Raw genomic sequence first — 17,696 nt, 5'->3', positions numbered from 1 at the left:
GCGGCTATTTGCCTATATTATTGATCTTGCTGTTGTGAATGCATGGCTGCTTTATTGCCGTGATTCTCGAGCAATAAAGCAAAAGTGTATGCAACTGAAGTATTTCAGGAATTCTATCTCTGAAATTGCAAGGTCTAAAGGACAAAACCTTAGAGGGAGCAGCCTAAGAACAACTCCAAGACCTTCACCAACTAATTCACCATGTACTTCCAATGGTGTTGGCATAGTGAAACCTGGGAGGGGAACACATGCAGAAATGCCTGATGACAGTGTTAGGAAAGACATTACTCTAATGCACTTCCCAATGGCAGGGCAAAGGCCGTTTACTTGCAAGTATTGCAGCACCTCGAAAAAAACGGTAACATCGTCATTCGTCTGTAGTGTATGCAAAGTAAATCTGTGCATAAAGACTGATAGAAATTGTTTCACAGACTTCCATCTTGCCAATTAGCAATATAGAATCATTGGTCTTCCAAATGAATCTCAGGAATATAGGGATTGAAACTTGCATCACTTTGCAATTTGGCATTGTTGATATTTGCTTCCTTTTTTTATTTTTGTAACAATTAAAAAATGTTTTGATACAAGTTCCATTTATGTTTTTTATATTGTCTGTTTGTATATTAAATTTAAAAAATTGTTTTGGTGTGTTTTATTAACAATTGCAAGTTTGCAACATAAAATTTTTTAATCACTTTGTCGGGGGCGGCCTAATATTTTCGGTCTTCGGAGATTGGCAATTGCTCGAAAACTAACCATCAGAAATCAATTTATATGGGATCAGTGACCTTGTATTGAGTTACTCTATCCACCATAGGGAGTTCAGTTCGAATTTCAAATTTTCGGACCCCTTGCGCGATGAAGGGTTAAGGGTCCCATCAGGAAAAGATCTGAAGAATACAATAAATTATAGCCTGAGATGGGATAGATAACAGCAGAGTGTAATTTTGATTCTTGTAAGCAAACATCAACAGGGGGAAAACTGGGAGAGCAACATCTGAAGCTCACCCCGATTACCCGAGGCCGCGTATATTCCACTGTAAATAGGCCATGATTGGCAATGATAAAGATACCTGAAATCCGCAGGCAAGGGTACCTATGGACTAGAGGGATTAGAAAAGTCCACATGCGGTGGCAAAGGAAAACGTTCAAGCAGTGAAAGAACGGTGTGCTGTGAAGAAAGGAGTTGCGCAGATAGAGAAGAGAGAAGAGAAGGAACAGAGGGTGGATCAGAGTCCATTGATGGTTTGGTCTGCAATATATTCAAAGATTGCTTCAAGTGTTTCAGAGTTCAGAGACGTCATAAGGGAGACAATATTGGAGATGGAAGGAGGAGGAGTTTGAGTAAAGATTGGAACTGTAATGGACTGTACCAAGGTAGGGGGGGACGAAAGGGTGGAGGGAACTGGAGTATTGTGGGAGGGGACAGAAGAGGCAGAAACCTGGGAGGTGGCAGAAGAGGAAGAAACTTGGGAGGAGACAGGGGAGGAAGGCACAGTACGAGGAGGAGGATGAACCTCCACACTTGTAACAGAGCTAGTGAAAGGGAAAGACCCAGGTACAGAGACCAGGAAGGTAAAATGTGGAGGTGGATGAAGGGAAGGAGGGGTTAAAGGAGATATTTTGGACTTCTGAGAAGTAGAGGGACGACTGGAAGGAGGTGTCGTACGATGTCTTATCGATACCGGGGTTTGTGAGGGAGAACACGAAGTGAGAACAGACCGAGGTGTTGAAGTAGGGACGTCTGAGCTCAGGACAGCAAAAGAATTAGATGCAAGAGTGACTATGGGACTGGCAACTGCAGAGGAGGCTGCAGAAGATGGGACCCCAGAAGTGGGAGGACATTTTGAAATACGAGAATAAGAAACACAGGGAAGTCTCCCTTGAGGGCAGAGATGAGAAACTGCCATAGCATAAGGGAGACCTTCTGCCTCCTTGAGACAACGAATTTCCCGCTCATTTAAGTAGACCTGGCAACAGCGAGAGTACGAAGGGTGAGCTTCATGACAATTAAGGCATAAGGGAGGTCGACTGCAAGACGTATTAGAATGGTCATCGGCACCACAGACTGGGCATTCGGCTATAGATCTGCAATATTTTGCTGGGTGGCCAAATCATCAGCAATTTCTACACTGTTGCGGTGTAGGGATCATTTTCCGAACTTGTAACCGATGTCCTGCTATATAAACAGAGGATGGGAGTTCACGGCTGTCAAAAGTTAAACGAGCCACATTGCAAGGGTATCGTCTTCGCCCGCGGGCAGGAAAAACATAAGTGTCTACCTTGAGAATTGGGAGATCTTGGAGTTCCAGCTGTTCAAGAATGTCATTGCCACATGTCTGGAAAATCTGTTGGACTATGGTATGGGGCAGAATAACAGTACCACTACAAGAATTGAGGGAATGATGTTTTTCGATAGTGATAGGAATAGTATCGATATGTGAAAGAAGAGAAAGATCATGAGCTTGGGTAGAATTCTGGACTGTGATGATGCGCATACCACTCTTAAGAGCATGAAAGAAAATATCTCTACCTACATGGCGTAGGAGCACTTTGCCAATACAGTGGACCCTCAACCAGCGATATTAATCCGTTCCTGAGAGCTCATCATTAATCGAAATAATCGTTAGTCGAGTTAATTTTCCCCATAAGAAATAATGGAAATCAAATTAATCCGTGCAAGACACCCCAAAGAATTGAAAAAAAAAATTTTACCACATGAAATATTAATTTTAATACACACAAACTGAAGAAGACCTGCACAGTTACATGACACATACCTTTGTTGAAGATCTGGTGATGATTGATAGGATGGGAGGAGGGGAGACCGTTGATCTTAGTGTTTAGAAGGGGAATCCCCTTCCATTAGCACTTGAGGTAGCAAGTATTTTTCTGGGGTTACTTGCCTTGTTCTTTTAATGCCACTAGGACCAGCTTCAGAGTCACTGGACTTCTGTCGCACAACATATCTGTCCATAGATACCTGTACCTCTCGTTCCTTTATGACTTTCCTAAAGTGGTTCACAACATTGTCAGTGTACAGGTTGCCAACATGGCTTGCAGTAGCTGTGTCAGGGTGATTTTCATCAAAAAAGGTTTGCACTTCAAGCCACTTTGCACACATTACCTTAATCTTAGAAGTAGGCAACTTCTTCAATTTCTCTATCCCCTCCTCCGAAGCAGTTTCCTCAGGTCTGCCCTCTTGCTGTTCAAGATGATCTGGCAGCTCATCAGTGGTTAGTTCTTCATTGTCCTCCTCCACCAGCTCTTCCACATCCTCCCCACTAACCTCCAACCCCAAGGACTTCCCCAATGCCACAATAGATTCCTCAACTGGCGTAGGATTCTCAGGGTTAGCCTCAAACCCTTCAAAATCCCTTTTGTCTACACATTCTGGCCACATTTTTTTCCAAGCAGAGTTCAAGGTCCTCTTAGTCACTTCCTCCCAAGCCTTACCTATAATGTTTACACAATTGAGGATGGTAAAGTGATCTTTCCAAAACTCTCTTAGAGTCAGTTGAGTTTCTGAGGTCACTACAAAGCACCTTTCAAACATAGCTTTTGTGTACAGTTTCTTGAAGTTGGAAATGACCTGCTGGTCCATGGGCTGCAGGAGAGGAGTGGTATTAGGAGGCAAAAACTTCACCTTAATGAAGCTCATGTCCCTAGAAAGTCGCTCTGCCAAGTCTGAAGGATGACCAGGAGCATTGTCTGACACCAGGAGGCACTTAAGGTCTAATTTCTTTTCAATTAGGTAATTTTTCACATTGGGGGCAAATGCATGGTGTAACCAGTCATAGAAAAAGTCCCTAGTGACCCATGCCTTACTGTTTGCCCTCCATAGCACACACAAATTAGCCTTGACGATGTTTTTTCTGAACACTCTGGGAGTTTCAGAGTGATACACCAATAAAGGCTTCACTTTGCAATCACCACTAGCATTGGCACACATCAACAGAGTAAGCCTGTCTTTCATAGGCTTATGTCCTGGGAGTGCCTTTTCCTCCTGAGTAATGTAGGTCCTGCTTGGCATTTTCTTCCAAAACAGGCCTGTTTCATCACAATTAAACACTTGTTCAGGTTTCAGTCCTTCACTGTCTATGTACTCCTTGAATTCCTGCACATATTTTTCAGCCACTTTGTGGTCCGAACTGGCAGCCTCACCATGCCTTATCACACTATGAATGCCACTACGCTTCTTATATCTCTCAAACCAACCTTTGCTTGCTTTAAATTCACTCATATCACTAGTTGCTGGCATTCTTTTAATTAAATCGTCATGCAACTTCTTAGCCTTTTCACATATGATCGCTTGAGAGATGCTATCTCCTGCTATCTGTTTCTCGTCTATCCACACCAATAAGAGTCTCTCAACATCTTCTACCGCTTGCGATCTCAGTTTCGAAAACATAGTTGCACCTTTGGCAAGAACAGCTTCCTTGATTGCCGTTTTCTTGCCCACAATAGTAGCGATGGTTGATTGGGGTTTATTATACAACCTGACCAGCTCAGAGACACACTCCACTTTCATACTTAGCAATGATCTCTTTCTTCATCTCCATAGTAATTCTCACCCTTTTTGCTGTAGGGTTGGCACTAGAAGCTTTCTTGGGGCCCATGGTGACTTATTTTGCAGGTGCAATCACTACAAAGGCTGTGATAATATGAAATGTTCCAGTTGTATGTTTGGAAGTGACCGCGGTGGCTGGCTTGTAAACACTGGCACCCACGGGACAAGTGAGGCGCGCCCAGGCCAAACTGGACGCGTCTCGTACGGAACAAATAGCGCTGGTCGGGTTTTTAAGCACTAGTCGAGGCAAAATTTTTGCGTTAAAATGTATCGCTAGTCACATTTATCGTTAATCGATGCCATCGCTGGTTGAGGGTCCACTGTACTATGGTCGAAAAGATAGGCAGTAGAAGTCGATCTTAAAGTAAAGAATTTAGTCCAATGTGTGGTCCGAAACTGAGTGTGGAGAGGGAGTGCATGACGTGTCGGTCTTTTCCGAGTAGAATGGGAAGGTAACAAAGTAACATCATCAGGAGATTGTCGTTGGCGTTTAGAAGTGGGACCAGAGTTGGTCCAACGTGGGACAGACTGGCAATTCGAAAATTGCCGCGCAATAGAGGGAGAGGCCGGAAGCATAGTCAAAGGAGAGTGGAGGTCAGACAAATCGAAGGAGTCAGTCGAAACCCCGGCACCTGAAGTGGGTGACGAAACAGCACCAGCTAGAGGTACAGGGGCCTTAGGAGTGTCCAAAGAGTGGCCAAAAGACGAGGCGAGGTCAGAACGGGGTGCAGTAACAGTAAGGGGCCCAGGGGTAGCGGGGTCATGGATTTAGGACTCCATGGTTAGGTTACTTCTTTCTTTTTGCTTTTAAGAAAAAAAAAGAATAAAAAAAGGGGGGGGCCAGGGAGGGATAGTTCCTAGGAAGAATGAAAGGGCCAGAAATCTCCCTCCGTGCTCAAGAGGACCTCAGCACCGCAAGTAGCGCAGATGCAGCATGGAACCCGTGCCATACCATACCTTTCATGCCAGTAAACCAGCAATCCGAGATAGCAACCTCACATCTGCCGAGCTATCTCGGTGGACAAAAGAGAGGGCGGCTGGATATCTGCCACAAAGCATACCTCCTTCGGCCACCACCCCCAGAATCTGAAAGGTGGCTTCCAGAGATACACCCGTTGCCCGAAAAGACACCTAAAGCCACCCTCCAGGATACGGGAGAGGGATCAGGACATCCCCAGGCGATCCAGATTCCACGGCAAACTACGCCACCGCCAAGAACCTCAACGGAATGGGATGGACCCCGGTACCCTTTCCCCTACCTAGGAACTAGTGCGCCTGTGGGAAAAATCCCAAAGGCCAAAAGGAGGAAGGGCAAAAGGGAGGGGTGAGGAGGAGGAGGAAAGGAAAAAGGGGAGGATGGGGAGGATGGGATAGGGAAGGGGGGATTGGGGGGTAATTAGGTTCGGTCTGATGAAGGAGACCGACAGGTCTAATTCCTCAGACCAAGAGCCTCTTCACCATGCTAAGGAGCCCCCCTTGAAGAGGAGTGAAAATGTTGAATGATGATGAAAGTATTTTTCTTTCTTTTTGGGTCACCCTGCCTCAGTGAGAAACGACCAATGTGTTAAAAAAATATATACAGTGGACCCCCGCATAACGATCACCTCCGAATGCGACCAATTATGTAAGTGTATTTATGTAAGTGCGTTTGTACGTGTATGTTTGGGGGTCTGAAATGGACTAATCTACTTCACAATATTCCTTATGGGAACAAATTCGGTCAGTACTGGCACCTGAACATACTTCTGGAGTGAAAAAATATCGTTAACCGGGGGTCCACTGTATATATGCACAGTAATATTTTCTTTTAACTTCTGTAACCATAATAATTTAAATACAGTAGACTCACATTTTCCACATCTAGCTTGTTTTTTCAATAAATCCTGACTGAAATTTTGTACCACAGTTCATGTTTTGTGGGACAGCAACTCCACTGCTTTAGGGAAAGGCCTAAATGCATTCCCTAGTAAGGTGAAGAATCACACACATGTGCAACATCTGGGTATCTTTATTGTATTGTGGAAATGTCCTCTGAAACAAGATTCCATGATGCTGCCGTATATGACAAGTTGTATACAAAACTGACAAGATAAATAATTAGGATACATATGTAACATCTGGGTATCCTTAGTGAAAACATCCACCCACACTACCAGCTGCCTTCTGGACAGGTCTTACATTACTCTTTTCTCTCATGTTTAGCAATCAATTTTTTATCTTTTCATCACTCCATTCTGTCTCTGGATATTAACCATGGCACCCAAGAGGAATATAAGGAATGCTGGAGTGCCAAGAAACTATGTCTGTTTTGAAAATTACAGATGTGACTGATATGCTTAACCCCTAAGGTGTCCGTCATGTACCAGAATGTCATGACAATCCATAACATACATTTACACGCAATTCACTGCACCCTCAAATTTGCTGTGAGCAGCAAATTTTTGCCAAGACATGAGAGAATGGGTCTATGCCATAAGTGAAATTGCAAACATTTGAGTTGGTTTATGGGTCAAATGTTATATTCGAGTGATTTTCCTGGGCAGTTTAGGCCCACTATTCCTTGGGGAAGGGTGTCGGGCCCCCCCTATTGCAGGGGAAGGTGTGGGGCCCCCTTATTTCTGAGGAACAGTGGGGGCCCTTTTCTTTGGGAAGGGTAAGGGGCCCTTTTCCTTGGGAAGGCTGGGGGCCCTCCCAGTCTGTTTTGAGTTCTTACCAGGATTGTTTCCATTATTGGGATGGCCTAAACTATGACCAAACATTCTCAGTTACAGTCAGTTAGCCAAAATATTGGGAAAAAAAAATGTCTAAATATTTTTTGCGAAAGACAATGGATTCAAAATGGAGGGCAAGTGTTTTGACTTTTAAAACTGGAATTTGTTGAAAGTGCATAGTGTAAAATTGGCCAAGTCACCAATTTCTGGGTGCTTAATAGGGTTCAGTGAATGCATGGGACACACTAGTGAAATAGCCAGGAAATGAGTCAGTTCAGTGGAAAAGAACTCATACTGCATATACCCCTTTCTTGTTCAGTATATCCCATTCTTGTTAGGTATAATCTTTGGTAGATGCTCCCAGACCTCCACCTTCATGCCTGCATAATTCCAAAAGTATTGCATAAAATTTTCGTTTTTTTTTTTTTTTGTGTCATTACTTTCAGAAACATAACTTTTGGTGCATAACTTAACAGACTGTTCCCTCAGTATACAGTCTGGTGCAGGAAATTGTGAATCTGGCAAAGAGTGCACCAGGTGAGTTATAAGATTTCTTCTTCTTTCAACAAACCGGCTGTTTCCCACCGAGGCAGGGTGGCCCAAAAAGAAAAACAAAAGTTTTAAGATTTTCAGACAAAAAGTAGGTGAACCATTTGAAGAAGAAACTGTAGAAAAAATGTAGGAGCTCACCTCCCAGTTACACGGACGGCAGATAACTGACACTCCAAGAGATATGCGAGATGCTGTATACCATTCGGAGAGTTGCAGACTTTGTGACTGAAAAGGACTCCGACACACATAGAAGCAATGCATACAGCTTCTAGACCAAGCAGTACCTTACTGTCAGCTATATAAAGCAGAGATGTACTACAAAATACTCGAGTACTCAAGTACAACCATCAGTTACTGACAACTCAGCATCAACTCTGCCATCCACATCAACAGCCCAGTAGGGTCACTACCCTCTCCACATTTCTCAAGATCAACATGTATAGTAAACCATCTATTTAATGTGCTAACTGGGGGAGTGGGTGGTTAATATTAACAAGAGTGTTAGATAGAGAGAAGATGGCTCTGCAGTGATTGTAACAATAACAACCAAAGGACTTTGTCCATTGTTGCTAAATCTACTTAAACAACAGATTTTGCTCTGCATTTCCAAAGTCCACTAAATAAAGGTCTATTAAACCTTTAGTGGCAATTATGTATAAGTATATCACTGAGGCCAGGGTCCTTAACATAGTCCAAAGTAATGAACTCGTTATCATGGGAGAGAGCTAAACCCGTAGGATTATAGAGCATATGTGGGGGGGAAGGGAGGTATTCAGGCTAAATTCAGGGAACCAGAGCACAGATCCAATTCCCTAGATCAAGAGCACCTCACCAGGATTAAGGAACCTTCCTTGAGGAGGAGTCATGAACTTAGCTCACTCAGGTAAGCTGTGAGCAGTAACCTGTGGCCTAGATATGTGAGAGAATGGGTTGGTGCAGTGTGTGTGCACAGTATAAAATAAATCCTGCACCATGCAGTGCATAATGGGAAAAGCAAAACTCCTTGACTTTGAGGAGTTTCCTAGGATGGTTTTACTGGCTGTTTCTTGGTATCATTTGATAGAATGAAAGACATACAATTGAAACAGAGATGATTCTGGTTGGTTTCATGTCTGGAAGTAACTTGAGATTGGTTTCAAAGTAGCAGAAACATTCAATTATTGCTGATTTTCCTGAGGACAGGTAGAGATTTAAAGGTAAGGCCTCCAACAACCCGTCTATTGTATGGTTTTTAAATAGGTCTGGTTCAATTACTGGTATACCATACACCATAACCAATCATTCTTGGTTATATTTTATTACCCAAGAAATAAAGTAAATCTTCTATTTTGTGTTATGAATTCAAAGTGAAAGGCAAGTGTAATATAGGAGGCCAGGGGACATGACTAATGAACAGAGATGATGGACTACTTTTAAATTGGTATTTTTTTAATTTTATGTAAAACTGGTGACTTTACAAGGTACTAGTTGTAATAGCTGATGGGCGGTTTCTTGTGTTTAATAGACAGAACGGAAGATACTAGCAAAATAGTTAAGAATCTGGTCAAAAAGGAGCACAGGAATTGGCTTAAAATACGACTCAACCTAGGCAAAATTGTTGATGCATAAACTGCGCCTAGACCACTAACTTTGTGCCTGCGTAATTCCGTAATTTTTCCATCAATTTTCGTACTTTTGGTGTCATTACCTTCAGAAAATTAAAAAAATGAACACTGAGAGCAATATTAATCCTGGAAGTCTAGACAGTGAAAGGGTGTAATGGATGGTTTACTGTGCCAGCAACAAAAATTTAAAAAAAAATTATTTTTTATAATTTTTTAATTTTTTGCTATACACAGTATTTTTTTACTATAAACATCACTGCATCCTGCTAGGCCTAGCAGGGCCACATTAACAAACAAATACAATGTGAAATATGAAAATTATTTTTGACAAATTAAGAAATTTAAAAACTTTATTTGACCTTTTGAAATTTATCTAGAACTAAATCCTATTTTTGCCCCTATTAATTTTATGCATCATTAGCATCAATTCTTCAGGAATGTAACCCTCACAAAATGTGAGAGAATACTGTACTGCATGTCAGGTCAGGTTTAACACTTGAAACACAACATACCTGGTGTTGCAAGTGCAGCAAAAATTTTGGAAAAAACAAAAATAATAATAATTGTTGTCTTGTAGATTAAGAAAGATCATTTTCCTGAGTTGAATATGACAAGAAAAATAAACATAACTTGCATATTATGGTAATAAACCCAGGTAAGGTACATCTTTGGGTCAATGTGTACTTTACTGCTGGGTGTTTTATGTAAATTTTCCAGTATGAAGTATGCTGTGCAATGGAGATGTATACAGTGCTAAGAGGAAACAACTTTTTTAATATAACCTAACCTAATGTTAACATCCAACCAAACCTAACTGAAGATTTTACAGCTGGTCTAGGTTACATCAGGCATAGTTGGGTTGAGTTATGTTTTTAAATTTGCTTATAAAGCTTCTTTTCTACTTATTTAAAATACGTATAACTACATCTACTGCACAACCCACTTAATAAAATAAGTACATTTATCAATGATATTCTCCTTTTGCCTATTATCAGTGAAATAAAAAAATTGCACAACTAAAAGATTTCTGTCCCAGGAAACAGTGAATAAAAATATATGTTAAGTGCTAAACTTAACTACATGACCACAGTAAAAAATAAAATTATGCTAATTACATAAATAAACTTACATTGCCCTAAACTTATTTTTATTTAGGTATTACATACCAAAAAAACTGTACACTGGTTTTGATGGTGTATAAATGTTATGGACACACACAGTACATTGTCATTTATTCCCACTGGGATGCCTGTATTATCATTACAATCAAAATTAAGTACTAAACCCACAAGGGCCCTACAACAGGTGCCTATAACTTACCATTCTTCACCCTTTATTATTTATTAGCCATATAGTTATCACCTTTGCAAATTTTTACTCTAATATAACTGAAGTTTCAATGAAAGCATTATAAAAGTATAAAGAACACCATCCCAATAATCAGGGAGAAGCATCAAATCCGTAAAAAGAAAGGTATAGGGAAATGTAAGGATAGGTCCTCTTCCGTGGATCAAGAACCTCACTGCCATCACTTTCGAGGAATGCTAATTCATTAAAATTCGCTCAATAGTAATTAAGTACTAATGGGAAATCATGGGCAACTAGAGACATATTACGAAAATATCTACCCCCTACTTTTACGCCATTAAAATTCATTTCTTTAATAAGAACATACATCATGCCCAGAAATAGCCGAGATCTCAACAGTCTACAAGCAGGTAAGCAAATATTAAACTCGCCATTTACATTTTCCGTCCCAGTTTTTGCTTGGCGAAGTGTGGAGTCTGTAGTTGTTGGTGTTATTAGCAAACTTGTAATAAAGAGGAGGAGGAGGAGGGGAGGCAGCGGGTTGACGCTACCACACACACTATGGCTGCCGCCGCCCTCCTCTCTCCTCCCTACACCATTCTGTCTACCCACACAGCCCCTAGGAAGATCCTGGCAGCCACCATCATTCATGTATGGGTGTCAGTACGTGGTGTCCCCACAGCCACAACAACTTGGGGCTACAACAACGCAATCTGACGGACAAACTCACATTTACAGCTTTGCCAAGTGAAAAGTAGGGGGCATCACCAGCGGCCTGGCGGGGGCCACCACACGCTCCGCCTTCATCACACCTTTTTCACGCCTTTTCTCCGGAAATTAACCACCAGAAATCACTAAGGGGCCCTCATAGTGACGCATCCCCTCACCTGCCACAGGAATACTAATATATTGTACAGCAGAAGCGTCACAAATGCAGATAAAAACATTACCTTTCTCACTCTTCAAGTCACCGTTAGAGAGCGCACGAGAGTAACAAAATGGCGAGGCTTAACTCAGGGACCCTCAAGCTAATTGTTCCACATACAACAACCCTCCAACCCACTCCCTTTATTAATCTTAAGTCTGTTTTTCATTATTATATTTATTTATATATATTTTTTTTGACTGATAAAAATAATTTTGAGAAAAAATCTCAGTCTCCAGAGCATTTATGTATCAAATACCTTGCACAACATTATATTTATGTACGTAAGGATGGTGAAACACTGCTGTGGGGCTACTGGCCCATGCTAGGCATGTTCGATTCGCCCACCCAAACCAACTCGTGTACCTATCCAACCTATTTTTAACTACCCAAGGTTCTCGTGCTTTTAATTGGTAGCGGCGTCAGTCACACACTGAAGGATCAAAGTTCGATGCCCCAATCGAGTAGAAACCTGGAGTTTACCTGGAGAGAGTTTCGGGGGTCAACGCCCCCGCGGCCCGGTCTGTGACCAGGCCTCCTGGTGGATCAGCGCCTGATCAACCAGGCTGTTGCTGCTGGCTGCACGCAAACCAACGTACGAGCCACAGCCCGGCTGATCAGGAACTGACTTTAGGTGCTTGTCCAGTGCCAGCTTGAAGACTGCCAGGGGTCTGTTGGTAATCCCCCTTATGTGTGCTGGGAGGCAGTTGAACAGTCTCGGGCCCCTGACACTTATTGTATGGTCTCTTAACGTGCTAGTGACACCCCTGCTTTTCATTGGGGGGATGGTGCATCGTCTGCCAAGTCTTTTGCTTTCGTAGTGAGTGATTTTCGTGTGCAAGTTCGGTACTAGTCCCTCTAGGATTTTCCAGGTGTATATAATCATGTATCTCTCCCTCCTGCGTTCCAGGGAATACAGGTTTAGAAACCTCAAGCGCTCCCAGTAATTGAGGTGTTTTATCTCCGTTATGCGCGCCGTGAAAGTTCTCTGTACATTTTCTAGGTCGGCAATTTCACCTGCCTTGAAAGGTGCTGTTAGAGTGCAGCAATATTCCAGCCTAGATAGAACAAGTGACCTGAAGAGTGTCATCATGGGCTTGGCCTCCCTAGTTTTGAAGGTTCTCATTATCCATCCTGTCATTTTTCTAGCAGATGCGATTGATACAATGTTATGGTCCTTGAAGGTGAGATCCTCCGACATAATCACTCCCAGGTCTTTGACGTTGGTGTTTCGCTCTATTTTGTGGCCAGAATTTGTTTTGTACTCTGATGAAGATTTAATTTCCTCATGTTTACCATATCTGAGTAATTGAAATTTCTCATCGTTGAACTTCATATTGTTTTCTGCAGCCCACTGAAAGATTTGGTTGATGTCCGCCTGGAGCCTTGCAGTGTCTGCAATGGAAGACACTGTCATGCAGATTCGGGTGTCATCTGCAAAGGAAGACACGGTGCTGTGGCTGACATCCTTGTCTATGTCGGATATGAGGATGAGGAACAAGATGGGAGCTAGTACTGTGCCTTGTGGAACAGAGCTTTTCACCGTAGCTGCCTCGGACTTTACTCTGTTGACGACTACTCTCTGTGTTCTGTTAGTGAGGAAATTATAGATCCATCGACCGACTTTTCCTGTTATTCCTTTAGCGCGCATTTTGTGCGCTATTACGCCATGGTCACACTTGTCGAAGGCTTTTGCAAAGTCTGTATATATTACATCTGCATTCTTTTTGTCTTCTAGTGCATTTAGGACCTTGTCGTAGTGATCCAGTAGTTGAGACAGACAGGAGCGACCTGTTCTAAACCCATGTTGCCCTGGGATGTGTAACTGATGGGTTTCTAGATGGGTGGTGATCTTGCTTCTTAGGACCCTTTCAAACGTCGGGCACGGAAATTAAGTCCTAGGATAATACCTCAAAAATATCATCTAGTGTTAGTTTAATATCTTTATTATGCACCCCATACCCATCTAGTGTTAAATGACTGGAGAGAATACCTAGAGGAGGTTACGGGCGTCAACGCCCCCGCGGCCCGGTCTGTGACCAGGTCTCATGGTGGATTAGGACCTAATTAACCAGGTTGTTACTGTTGGCTGTACGCAACCCGACGTACGAACCACAGCCCGGCTGGTCAGGTACTGATTTTGGAAGCCTGTCCAGTGCCTTCTTGAAGACAGCCAGGAGTCTATTGGTAATCCTCCTTATGTGTGCTGGGAGGCAGTTGAACAGTCTTGGGCCCCTGACACTTAATGTGTCTCTTATCGGGCTACTGGCACCCTGCTTTTCATTGGGGGGATGTTGCATCGTCTGCCGAGCCTTTTGCTTTCATAGGGAGTGATTTTCATGTGCAAGTTTGCTGCTAATCCCTCTAGGATTTTCCAAGTGTATATAATCATGTATCTCTCCCGCCTGAGTTCTAGGGAGTACAGGGTAAGGAACTTCAAACGTTCCTTGTAATTGAGGTATTTTATCGTAGTTATGTGGCTAAAAGAGGCCAATATATCTGAAATGCGTAGGGCCAGGAAGGAAAAAAAAAACTGGCAGGAAATGGCAGAAATTGTACACCAAATCCAGTCATTCCTGGAGTGGAACCACAGTCGATGGCCTCCACTCCAAACCAACAGATACAGATACTAATGCCGGAAAAAAAATCCCCCCCCAGTACCAACAATACCACCAGTCCGATGACATTCTTCTTTGCAAATATACAGGGTCTAAAGCCAGCAACGAACAACAAAATACCTTTCATCCGTGGACTGCTTGCAAAGGCAAAGGCAATGTTCGCGGCTTTCACTGAGACCCATATAAAGGATCACTTAGACAACGAAATATGGATCCCAGGTTACAACCTATACAGATGTGACAGAGTGAACAGGCAAAAGGGGGGGGGGGGTTGGCCTGTACATTGCAGAGTCACTTGTTTGCACAGAACTGCTTAATGCCTCAAATGATGTAGTGGAAGTTTTAGCAGTAAAGGTCGAGAACCAAAACCTAGTCATTGTGGTAGTCTACAAGCCTCCGGATGCAACATCCCAGCAATTCCAGGAACAGCTGTTAAAAATGACCACTGTCTGGAAAATCTTCCAGCTCCTGCACCCAACATCTTGCTCCTGGGGGATTTCAACTTAAGGCACCTAAAATGGAGGAATATAGCAAATAATATTGTTGCAGTAATAACACCAGGAGGCAGCTCTGATGAAAACTCACACTCACACGAGCTTTTAAATCTCTGCACAAAATTCAATTTAAACCAGCAAATAATAGAGCCTACTAGAATGGAGAATACACTAGGCCTCATCTTCACTAACAATGATGATCTGATAAGAAATGTCACCATATCAAAAACAATATACTCAGATCACAACATAATTGAGGTTCAGACATGTATGGGCAGAGCCCCAGACCGACAAAATGAGATTAGTCACGAGGGAGCATTCACCAAATTCAACTTCAATAACAAAAACATAACGTGGGACCAAGTAAACCAAGTCCTAACCGATGTAAGCTGGGAAGACTTACTAAGCAACACAGACCCCAACTTATGCCTAGAACAGATTAACTTGGTGGCACTCGATGTATGCACAAGACTTATTCCTCTAAGAAAAAGGAGGAGTAGATGTAAAATAGAAAGAGACAGGCGCCCTCTTTACAGGCGACGGAAAAGAATAACAGAGCGGCTAAAAGAGGTCAATCTATCTGAAATGCGTAGAGAGACACTGGTCAGAGAAGTAGCAAACATCGAACTTAAGCTAAAGGAATCTTATAGGAGTCAGGAATCGCGGGAAGAACTAAAAGCCATAAATGAAATCGAAAGAAACCCAAAGTATTTCTTCTCCTATGCCAAATCAAAGTCGAGAACAACGTCCAGTATTGGGCCCTTACTTAAACAAGATGGGTCTTACACAGATGACAGCAAGGAAATGAGTGAGCTACTCAAGTCCCAATATGACTCACTTTTTAGCAAGCCACTAACCAGACTGAGAGTCGAAGATCAAAATTAATTTTTTATGAGAGAGCCACAGAATTTGGTTAACACAAGCCTATCTGATGTTATCCTGACGCCAAATGACTTCGAACAGGCGATAAATGACATGCCCATGCACTCTGCCCCAGGGCCAGACTCATGGAACTCCGTGTTCATCAAGAACTGCAAGAAGCCCCTACCACGAGCCTTTACCATCCTATGGAGAGGGAGCATGAACACGGGGGTCGTCCCACAGTTACTAAAAGCAACAGACATAGCCCCACTCCACAAAGGGGGCAGTAAAGCAACAGCAAAGAACTACAGACCGATAGCACTAACATCCCATATCATAAAAATCTTTGAAAGAGTCCTAAGAAGCAAGATCACCACCCATCTAGAAATCCATCAGTTACACAACCCAGGGCAACATGGGTTTAGAACAGGTCGCTCCTGTCTGTCTCAACTATTGGATCACTACGACAAGGTCCTAGATGCACTAGAAGACAAAAAGAATGCAGATGTAATATATACAGACTTTGCAAAAGCCTTCGACAAGTGTGACCATGGCGTAATAGCGCACAAAATGCGTGCTAAAGGAATAACAGGAAAAGTCGGTCGATGGATCTATAATTTCCTCACTAACAGAACACAGAGAGTAGTAGTCAACAGAGTAAAGTCCGAGGCAGGCACGGTGAAAAGCTCTGTTCCACAAGGCACAGTACTCGCTCCCATCTTGTTCCTCATCCTCATATCTGACATAGACAAGGATGTCAGCCACAGCACCGTGTCTTCCTTTGCAGATGACACTCGAATCTGCATGACAGTGTCTTCCATTGCAGACACTGCAAGGCTCCAGGCGGACATCAACCAAATCTTTCAGTGGGCTGCAGAAAACAATATGAAGTTCAACGATGAGAAATTTCAATTGCTCAGATATGGTAAACACGAGGAAATTAAAACTTCATCAGAGTACAAAACAAATTCTGGCCACAAAATAGAGCGAAACACCAACGTCAAAGGCCTGGGAGTGATCATGTCGGAGGATCTCACCTTCAAGGACCATAACATTGTATCAGTCGCAGCTGCTAGAAAAATGACAGGATGGATAATGAGAACCTTCAAAACTAGGGAGGCCAAGCCCATGATGACACTCTTCAGGTCACTTGTTCTATCTAGGCTGGAATATTGCTGCACACTAACAGCACCTTTCAAGGCAGGTGAAATTGCTGACCTAGAAAATGTACAGAGAACCTTCACAGTGCGCATAACGGAGATAAAACACCTCAATTACTGGGAGCGCTTGAAGTTCCTGAACCTGTATTCCCTGGAACGCAGGCGGGAGAGATACATGATTATATACACCTGGAAAATCCTAGAGGGACTAGTACCGAACTTGCACACGAAAATCACTCACTACGAAAGCAAAAGACTTGGCAGACGATGCAACATCCCCCCAATGAAAAGCAGGGGTGTCACTAGCTCGTTAAGAGGCCATACAATAAGTGTCAGGGGCCCGAGACTGTTCAACTGCCTACCAACAGACCCCTGGCAGTCTTCAAGCTGGCACTGGACAAGCACCTAAAGTCGGTTCCTGACCAGCCGGGCTGTGGCTCGTACGTTGGTTTGCGTGCAGCAAGCAGCAACAGCCTGGTTGATCAGGCTCTGATCCACCAGGAGGCCTGGTCACAGACCGGGCCGCGGCGGCGTTGACCCCCGGAACTCTCTCCAGGTAAACTCCAGGTAAACTAAGATATGAAAACAATCTTAGAGTAGGACTTACAACATAAACTTATAATATAAAAATACAAATTAAAATGGTACTTGCAATTGCACTAGAGTCTGGTATATGTTGTTGACAAGATCAAGATTATAACTAGATTTAAATTGACAAAATAAAATTCACAATTAAAGTACCAAAAGAATAATAGTAAAAAATAACAATGGTAATGTCTTGGTTATAATATGATAGTAAGATGGTAGACAGGTAGACAGGTAGACAGGTACACAGGTACACAGGTACACAGGTACACAGGTACAAAGGATAATATAAAGGTTGGAGTTGAATA

The 17,696-nt window shown here is 42.8% G+C and overlaps 1 protein-coding gene across 6 annotated transcripts in view; it reads right to left on the bottom strand.

Annotated features, from left to right (window-relative positions):
* Positions 1-11,754, bottom strand: part of LOC128688003 (transcriptional repressor CTCF) — a 250,016-nt gene extending 238,262 nt beyond the window's left edge. For 3 of the 6 annotated variants that reach the window (XM_070083730.1, XM_070083725.1, XM_070083731.1), the window contains exon 1: positions 11,184-11,469. In XM_070083730.1, the coding sequence (XP_069939831.1) occupies positions 11,184-11,185 (2 nt within the window). In that variant the 5' untranslated portion in view covers positions 11,186-11,469. The other 3 variants (XM_070083728.1, XM_070083727.1, XM_070083729.1) reach the window with 3 other exon arrangements.
* Positions 11,755-17,696: the final 5,942 nt, after the last annotated feature.

This window comes from Cherax quadricarinatus, chromosome 10 (genome assembly GCF_038502225.1).
Source record: "Cherax quadricarinatus isolate ZL_2023a chromosome 10, ASM3850222v1, whole genome shotgun sequence".
NCBI classification, from domain to species: Eukaryota; Metazoa; Arthropoda; class Malacostraca; order Decapoda; family Parastacidae; genus Cherax; species Cherax quadricarinatus.
The sequence above is the reverse complement of the archived record's forward strand: the minus strand, read 5'-3'. Positions and strand labels throughout refer to the sequence as shown.